This window comes from Phoenix dactylifera, unplaced genomic scaffold, assembly GCF_009389715.1.
Source record: "Phoenix dactylifera cultivar Barhee BC4 unplaced genomic scaffold, palm_55x_up_171113_PBpolish2nd_filt_p 001342F, whole genome shotgun sequence".
Taxonomy (NCBI): domain Eukaryota; kingdom Viridiplantae; phylum Streptophyta; class Magnoliopsida; order Arecales; family Arecaceae; genus Phoenix; species Phoenix dactylifera.
This window is the reverse complement of record NW_024068670.1, coordinates 52,576-61,485: the sequence shown is the minus strand read 5'-3', so window position 1 is coordinate 61,485 and position 8,910 is coordinate 52,576. Positions and strand designations below refer to the sequence as shown.

The following is an 8,910-nucleotide window of genomic DNA, read 5'->3' as shown; positions in this document are numbered from 1 at the left end:
CTAACCCGATGATCATCCCGGGAGCAGACTAGCCTGAAGCCCCGACCGGTCGCCTCGGCTTGCGCCAGCCTTGGCCGACCAACGAGCGGAATTTCCTGAGGCCTAACCCTCGGATGCCTAGCCTAGCGCCGGAAGAAGTTCCCGAGGCCTAACCCTCGGATGCCTGGCTTAGCGCCGGAAGAATTTCCTGAGGCCTAACCCTCGGATGCCTGGCTTAGCGCCGGAAGAAGTTCCTGAGGCCTAACCCTCGGATGCCTGGCCTAGCGCCGAAAGAATTTCCTGAGGCCTAACCCTCGGATGCCTGGCCTAGCGCCGGAAGAATTTCCTGAGGCCTAACCCTCGGATGCCTGGCCTAGTGCCGGAAGAATTTTCTGAGGCCTAACCCTCGGATGCCTGGCTTAGCGCCGGAAGAAGTTCTTGAGGCCTAACCCTCGGATGCCTGGCCTAGCGCCGGAAGAATTTCCTGAGGCCTAACCCTCGGATGCCTGGCTTAGTGCCGGAAGAATTTCCTGAGGCCTAACCCTCGGATGCCTGGCCTAGTGCCGGAAGAATTTCCTGAGGCATAACCCTCGGATGCCTGGCCTAGTGCCGGAAGAATTTTCTGAGGCATAACCCTCGGATGCCTGGCCTAGTGCCGGAAGAATTTCCTGAGGCCCAACCCTCGGATGCCTGGCTTAGCGCCGGAAGAATTTCCTGAGGCCTAACCCTCGGATGCCTGGCTTAGTGCCGGAAGAATTTCCTGAGGCCTAACCCTCGGATGCCCGGCTTAGCGCCGGAAGAAGTTCCTGAGGCCTAACCCTCGGATGCCTGGCTTAGCGCCGGAAGAATTCCCTGAGGCCTAACCCTCAGATACCTGGCCTAGCGCCAGAAGAATTTCAAGAGTCGGGAGTCAGCGAGACGCTACCAAGAGTTAAAAAGAAGAAGGACGAAAGTGAAATGAAGAAACTCTATTTGCATTAACTTTCATTGTTTCAGGGCCGAGACCCATACAACTTGGCAAAACGCCAACACACAAAGAAAAGAACAAAAATACAGAAGGTCAGCTTGGAGGAACCCCCGGGTCGGGAACGCCGGGCACGTCCGCAGGGGGTAGGGAGGCGGTTGGAGAATCAGCGGGCAATGGCGCCGGAGAGGAGTCTAGAAGAGAGATCCCACTCAGGTCAATTTCGGGGTACTTAGCCGACACCCTTGTCAGGCCTTCCTCGAAGCCTAAGATAAAGGAGTCGGACCCCGCGTCCGACATGTCACGGACGAACTCGTCAGACTGACGATAGGCCTGTACTGCCTCCGACATATCACGGGGGAACTCGGCGGACTGACGATAAGCCTGTACCGCCTGACGCCCGATCTCCGCACTCTTCTCGGCCAGCGCCGCCTCTGCCCGCTCCATAATCTGAGCTTTCGCCTCCAAGACCTTCGCCACAATCCGGTCGTCCGCCTCGGAGGAGACCCTCAGCAGATCAGCCTGAGCCTCCTTGTGCTTCGCCTCGGCAGCAATGCGAGCAGCCTCAGCCTCCTCCAGGCGCGAATGAAGCTCCTGGTCGCTCGCGCGGAACTTCTCCAAGGCCGACTCCAATTTGCCCAGCTTGGCTTCAAGAGACCGGGTTCGATTGCGGGCGTTGTCGGCTGACCGCTGGGCCTTCTCCCACCTCTTTCGGTAGTCGGCAGCCTTCCGGGACTGCTTCTCGGCCCGCTCCTCCGCCTTCTTGATCTCGCCCTCGAGACCCGAGGCAACCTTGAGTTGCTCCTGAGCCTCCAACAGTTGCTTCTCGAGGGTGACGAAGCCGAGTGCCCGCTCTTCGGCCACCTGGAGCCTCATCTCGAGGTCCCTGGTCGTCCTCCCCGCCGCAGCCTGACCTCCCTCCTCTACTGCCTTCAGTTGGCTCTCGGCCCTCGCCAGAAGCCTCGCCTGTTCCTCGTAGCACTCCTCCAGGCGGATCATGTACTGGGCGAGCTAAGAGATAGGAAAAACGAGGGCGTCAGGCGGGGATCAACAGAGCCTATAAATGATGAAAGCGACCAAAAGAACACTCACCGACATGAGACAGACGCAGCTGGCAGCCCCAACGTCAGGGACCCTCATCTCCCGGACCCGCCTGCGGTCCTTCTCCAGCAGCACCGTCTCGATGAGGTTTCGGGCACCGGCGAAAGTGAAGGCCGACCCCGACTTCTCCCCGGAGTCGGACGGTGGTTCTGCAGCCTTACCCTTACCCATCGCTTGGGGAAGAGTCATGCTGACCATGCTCGGGGCGGGGACCGCCCCTGGAATTGACAGGGTCCCGCTCGGCCGGGGCCTCGGCGCGTCCCTCCTCGTATCATCCGGAGCCGACCGAGTCGAAGGCTGGGCTGGGGACCGATCACGTCCGACCCGTCCATCTCGGGCGCGCCCGGGTGATGCCTCCGGAGAAACGGTAGTCTCGGCATCGGAGGGCTGATATAGCGTCAACTGCCGGTCCGCGCCCGCGGCGTCCCCCTGATCGGTGGGTCCGGACCCGTCTGTCGGCGTCGGAGTCGCCTGCCGGCGGGACTTCTTCGCCGGAGGGGCCCCGCTCGGAGGAGCTCGTTTCTTCCTCCGGACCGCTTCCAGTAGGGACGTCCTACCGACAGCCGTTGCCTTGTCCGACCGCATGATGTCGTCGATCTCTGCAAAAAGGACGAGATGGTCGGAGGCTGAGAAACTGAAGGAAAGAAGAAATGAAATAGGAGAAAAGAGCTAAAAAAGAAATGGTGGCGGGCTCACGGTCAGCGGGGACCGAGCTCAGACCGACGTTCACCAAGGTATCCTCGGAAATAAGGCGAGCCACCGGGGGGAGCCGGCCCTTGGCAACCAACCCCTTCAAGACGGCGACGCCATCGGATTCCTCCCTCGACAACCTCGATAGGCCAATCGGGGATTTCATCGGCGTCTCCCAGGTAGCCCTGATTCTCCAAGAGGGATCTGCGTCAACGAAAAAGAAGCGCCCCTTCCAGCCGTGAATGGAGGTAGGAGCCTCCTTGACGAGGCCGCACCCTCGCCGCGCCGCAAAGCACCACCACCCTTTGTCCTGGGGGTGGCCGCTCAGGCCGTAGCATTCCCAAAAGACATTCAGGGTGGCGGGAACCTCGTGCATGCGGCAGAGAACCTGAAAGGCCGTCAGGGCGCGCCATGAGTTCGGCACCAGTTGCGTCGGCGCCACTCTTAAACCCCGAAGCACCTGAACGACTAAGTCCGAGGGGGAAAGCGAAACCCGGCCTGAAGAATGCCCTCATTGATGGCGACCTTCCCTGGAGGAGGATGGGACATCCTCTCCTCAGGCCCCGGGAGCGTAACATTGCAGGCCTCAGGAAGGTGATATCGAGCCACGAACCTATCTAGGTCTTCAGCGACCAGCTCCGACTTAATGCGGTCTGCTCTCACTTCGCCCATCCCTAATGGCCAGTGAATCTACGGTCAGGACGGGGTCAAGAAGGGGGAAAGGACCGGAACGACTGGAGTACCCTAATACAAAAGGAGAAAGTATGGAGAGCCTTAAATTGAAGAATGGGGCAACTCACCGGAAGAAAAGGAAGAACGGCTCCGAGAGCGTCAAAGGAGGAGCAAGCGGACAGTCCGACGGCAATGACGGCAGCGCAAAGGAGAAACTCGGAGATGTCTGTAAAGAGAAAGGCGGACGGAGGAGGGCCCCCGGTTAAATAAGCGGAAAGGTGGGTGACGCCACGGTGACGCCAGAGGACGCCTGGCTGCCGAAGGGTCGCTCGCGCCCCAAAGGCGAATCGACGCCATTAAGAAAGGATGTCCGCCGAAATCCTCAGACTGCCAGGTCAGCAACAACCGCCATACGCCATAAAGAAGGCGGGGAGCTCGAAGCGCGCGCGCCTCTCCGAGGGATGGCGGCAATCACGAAGCATCACTCCCTTCACCCGCTCCCCTTCTGGTTCCAGGCTCGGAAGTGGGGGGCTACTGTTACGGGGGAACTTAGCCACCATGCCCCACGTGACCGGCACGCGCGCCCAGGAAGACTACGGCAGCCCGACCCCGAGTCGGACATCTCTCGACAACGACAGGCTATTCCCCAGAGGCACGCCGCAGCCTCCTGCTCCACTACTCCCTGCAACGGTTGTATCTGGCGCTGCTCCACGATCCCCTGTAACGGCCGTACAAGGCGGAGCTCCACTACGCCCTGTCATGTCCGTACCCAGCGCTGCCCCACGACGCCCTGTAACGGCCGTGTCAGTGGCAGCTCCATCGTGCCCCACGATAACGAACCCCCCTGAAAGACCCCCCAGCCTGGTATATATGCGGCTGGGGGGAGAAGGGGGAGGGTAAGCAAGAACTTCCAGAGCATTCTCCTACTTGCTACTATTATCTCTCCTTCTCCTCCAATCTTCTCTGACTTGATCGTCGGAGGGCCCCCACTACCCCAGTGGTGGTGCGAGGCTTGCTTGCAGGTTTCCCGGTGGAAGGTGGAGCGCAATCAACACCAACCAAGGCAACTCAGACGGAATCCCGTTCACACCGCTGTGCCAATCGTTCTCGGTTTGGACCACCAGCAACAGTGAATACCTGGCATGTCTCTCCATACAGATAATGTCTCCAGATCTTTAAGGCAAAAACCACAGCTACAAGCTCAAGATCATGAGTGGGATAATTCTCTTCATAGGGCTTAAGCTGTCGGAAGGTATAAGCAATAACCTTCCCATTTTGCACTAACACACAACCCAAACCCTTCTTGGATGCATCACTGTAAATGGTAAAATCAGTACCGGTAGCTGGTAGGGTCAGAATAGGTGCTGATACTAGACGGTGTTTCAATTCCTTGAAGCTTTTCTCACACTGATCCGACCATTCAAACTTCACTTCTTTGCGAGTGAGTCGAGTCAGGGGTCCAGCAATACTAGAGAAGCCCTCCACAAACCTTCTGTAATAACCGGCTAGTCCAAGGAAGCTGCGAATCTCAGACACATTACTCGGTCTGCTCCAATCAACCACAGCTTCAATCTTCTTTGGGTCAACCATAATTCCTTCCTTAGAGATAACATGCCCCAAAAACATCACCCTGTCCAACCAAAATTCACATTTCTTTAATTTACCATACAACTGATTCTGCCTCAGAGTCTCCAAAACAATCTTCAAGTGATGCTCATGCTCTGCCTGACTCCTTGAATATATCAGAATATCATCAATAAATACTATGACAAATTTATCCAGAAAAAGGCTTAAACACTCTGTTCATCAGGTCCATAAATGCTGCTGGTGCATTAGTCAAACCAAAAGGCATCACAAGGAACTCATAGTGTCCATACCTGGTACGGAAAGTAGTCTTGGCTATGTCAGACTCCTTTATTCTCAGCTGATGATATCCAGATCGAAGATCAATTTTGGAAAATACCTGAGCACCTTGAAGCTGGTCAAATAAATCATCAATCCGGGGTAGAGGGTACCTATTCTTAATAGTCACTTTATTGATTTCCCGGTAATCAATACACAGTCTCATGCTACCATCTTTCTTCCTTACAAATAATACTGGGGCACCCTAAGGAGAGACACTAGGTCGAATGAAACCCAGATCCAATAGCTCCTGTAATTGGTCCTTTAGCTCCTTTAGTTCAGCAGGGGCCATTCTATAAGGAGCTTTAGACAAAGGTGCAGTACCAAGGATTATATCAATAGCAAACTCGACATCTCTATCAGGAGGTAAGCCTGGCAGATCATCAGGAAAGACATCAGGGTACTCACTGACTACTGGTATATCCTCAATTCTCTGTTCAGACTGTTCAGAATTTGCAATTGCGGCCATAAAGATAGGAAACTCTTTTCTAAGAGATCTTATGCCCTGCATAGCAGATACTACCTGAGAAGAGACACCCCAGTCATCACCCATAAAACTGAACTTATCAATACCCGGGATCCGGAAGGTCACACTCTTCAGAAAACAGTCTATGGTAGCGTGATATGCAGCCAACCAATCCATACCCAAGATTACATCAAAATCATGCAGATTCATAACAATCAAATTAGTTCTCAAATCTCTACCCTCAACTAGTACTGGGCAGGAAATGCAGATCTGACTAACTGTCATCGTACCCCCAGCTGGAGTACTAATGCATAATTCCCTCTCTAAGGAAGAGTAGTGTAAATCGCACTTATGGACATATGAAGATGAGATAAAAGAATGCGTAGCACCAGAATCAAATAACACATAAGCATAAGTGGAAGATACCAACAGTGTACGTGTCACTACAGTGTTGGATGCCTGAGCATCCTGCTGAGTCAGTGCATAAACTCGTCCCTGGGTACGAGATCCTCCTCCCCTTTGCTGCCTGGGGATAGCTGACTGGGTAGCCTGTACTGGAGTGAAAGAAATCTGTCGTTGAGGAGCTACAGAACTCGGTGGCCTCTGCGCAGGTCTAGTACGAGGACAACTGGAAATCCTGTGACCCGGCTAACCACACCCGAAACAAACTCCAGAAACAGTCTGAGTCTGAGGGCACTCAGCTATCCGGTGGCCCTGCTGACCACACCTGAAACATGCTCCAATACCAGGCCGTGTCTGAAGACACTCAACAGCTCTATGTCCAGTCCGGCCACACCTGAAGCACACTCCTGATATCCCCCTGCGATCCGGTGCAGTCCTCCCATATGGAACTCGCTGCCCTGCTCCTGGACGGAACTGCATAGGTCGGCGCAGATGCCGCTCACCGTCAGAATCAAAGTCCCTGGTCCTCTTCGACTTCCCTTTCTGAGCATCATGTGTTTCCTTCCAGATGATCTCCATATTTTTAGCTCTGTCAACTAGGTCATCATAATCAGTCGAGTGAACAGCAGCTAAACCCTGACGCAGGCGAGGCCTCAGTCCTTCCTCAAATCTACTCATCCTAGATTTAGGGTCTTGGACAAGAGATGGTGCAAAACGGGACAACCGATCAAACTCAGCCTCATAGTCTTCCACAGTCATACTCCCCTGAGAGAGGCTCAGAAACTCCCTCTCCAGCTCCCTGATACGACTGGAAGGGAAATACTTGGAGTAGAAGGCCATGCGGAATCCCGGCCAGGTTACTGATCCTGCATCCTGCATCATGGTCCTCTCCACAGACTCCCACCAATGATGAGCCCGGTCCTGAAGCATATAGGTGGCAAATCTGATCTTTTCCTCCTCAATACAACCCATGGCCCTGAAGGCCTTCTCCATCTCATCTATCCAACATTCGGCCTCTTGGGGATCGGTAGTTTTCTTGAAGGCCGGAGGAGCCAACTTCCTGAACTCTGCTATACTCCTCCCCTGATCTGAAGAACTAGCAGAGGGAAATAGCTGCTGTGGTCCCCTCTGCTGCCGAACTAACCCAACAACCTCTCTGATCAGCTCCATCACCTGGGTCGGTCCTCCCATCCTGCTCTCCTGGCCATGATCTGGTCCGTCCAGTACTGTCTGATCAGTCTCGTCCTCCTAGACTCTCTCAGTCGGATGAGAAGTGGCTGGATCACTCCCGATAGTCTCGATCAGGCGGCGAGGTGCCACACGTGCATGGCGGGGCGGCATGCTGATACATACACAAATAACACAACATCAGGGTTAGATCCATCCACCGTAAGATTTTCTACCCCACTATCATTTTTTCACATGTGTCGCTATATTCCTAAGTTTTTTTTTTTTTTTTAATAACACATCATTAGTGTTGGATCCACCCACCCATAAGATTTTCTACCCCACTCTCATTTCTTCACATGTGTCCCTATATTCCTAAGTTTATTATTATTATTATTTATTATTATATTTATTATGATTCTATTTTAATGTTCCTAGTGATCTTTAACCTATGCTCCGATACCAATAAATCTGTCACGCCCCGAACCCGGGGGCCCGGGGCGCGAGCAGACGCCGCGCACCTACAGGGCGGACCCCGCAGGCACGCAAGGCAGATAAATCTAATCAACCATCAATAACTAATTAAAGATAAATTCCAGTTTTCATATCAAATGTCCATATATACATAAGTCAAAAGAAAGTCTATATCTACTAGCTAATTACATCATGATCACTCTATCCCGTAATCCCCATAATCATATATCATCACCTGCAAAAATGTAAATAGTAGGAGTGAGCTAACAGCTCAGTAGGCAACATCATGCAATAAAGTCATCATATAACATGTCATGATGCATATAAAAAGCAGCTAAAACTCATGAATCCAAAAATTCACACGACAATCCGTAAATCCGATCCGAGACTCAAAATAACTCAACCGCATGACTACGGCCACATCACCCAGTGGCATGGTTACACCGAAGTGCCAATACAACTCTCCGAAGAGCCGCTCCACTGAGCCAACGCACCACTGTGCCGCACCCCCTGGTGCCAAACTCACGCTCCACTGAGCCGCTCCGAAGAGCAAAATGCACTCCTGTGCCGCCACTATTCTATCACCGGTGGTCGTGGTGTCGGAACTAGTTCCTCAGTACAAGTCGACAGGGCCAACGTATCATCCCATTGCCGGGGCCTAGACTATAGTCACGCGAATTTTAAAAATCAATAAATCAACTTTTCAACTCAAGTCATGAACAAACTCCCAATAGTAAAGTACATAACAGTTTATGAAATTAAATATTAATTTCTAATTCTAACACATAATGCCAATAATAATTTAATAGTTTATGAAATTAAATGCTTAATTCTAATTCTAACATATAATGCCAATAATAAATCATACATCAACATATGCATGATACATGTTAAAATTCTACTTTAAAGCAATAGGTCACCTACCTGGGTTTGCTTAAAATCCCTGCCACAGATATCACGAACCCCTGATTAAACATAAATATTAATTATTTAATTAATTTAGAAATATAATTTAAACTAATTTCAACCCCTTAAATTCCTAAGTTTAAAGATCCAAGAATGGGTCCCCAAAATCAAGCATAGACCCTAAGAA

General features: G+C 52.4%; 1 protein-coding gene across 1 annotated transcript; it reads right to left on the bottom strand.

The window, feature by feature from the left end:
• Positions 1-5,513: 5,513 nt before the first annotated feature.
• Positions 5,514-7,346, bottom strand: LOC120108455. Its single transcript, XM_039122062.1, has 2 exons — positions 6,428-7,346; positions 5,514-6,328 (listed from the first exon to the last, which is right to left on the bottom strand). Exons 1-2 carry the CDS (start codon positions 7,344-7,346, stop codon positions 5,514-5,516), a joined length of 1,734 nt encoding a protein of 577 aa, XP_038977990.1.
• Between the last annotated feature and the right edge of the window lie 1,564 nt (positions 7,347-8,910).

Bases quoted from the DNA above. Each gene is read 5' to 3' on its own strand.
- LOC120108455 (XM_039122062.1), bottom strand. From the start codon at position 7,346: ATGGAGCTGATCAGAGAGGTTGTTGGGTTAGTTCGGCAGCAGAGGGGA. The intron at 6,329-6,427 runs GTTAGCCGGGTC...CTTTCACTCCAG, and splicing joins TGGAGTTTGTTTCGGGTGTG to TACAGGCTACCCAGTCAGCT.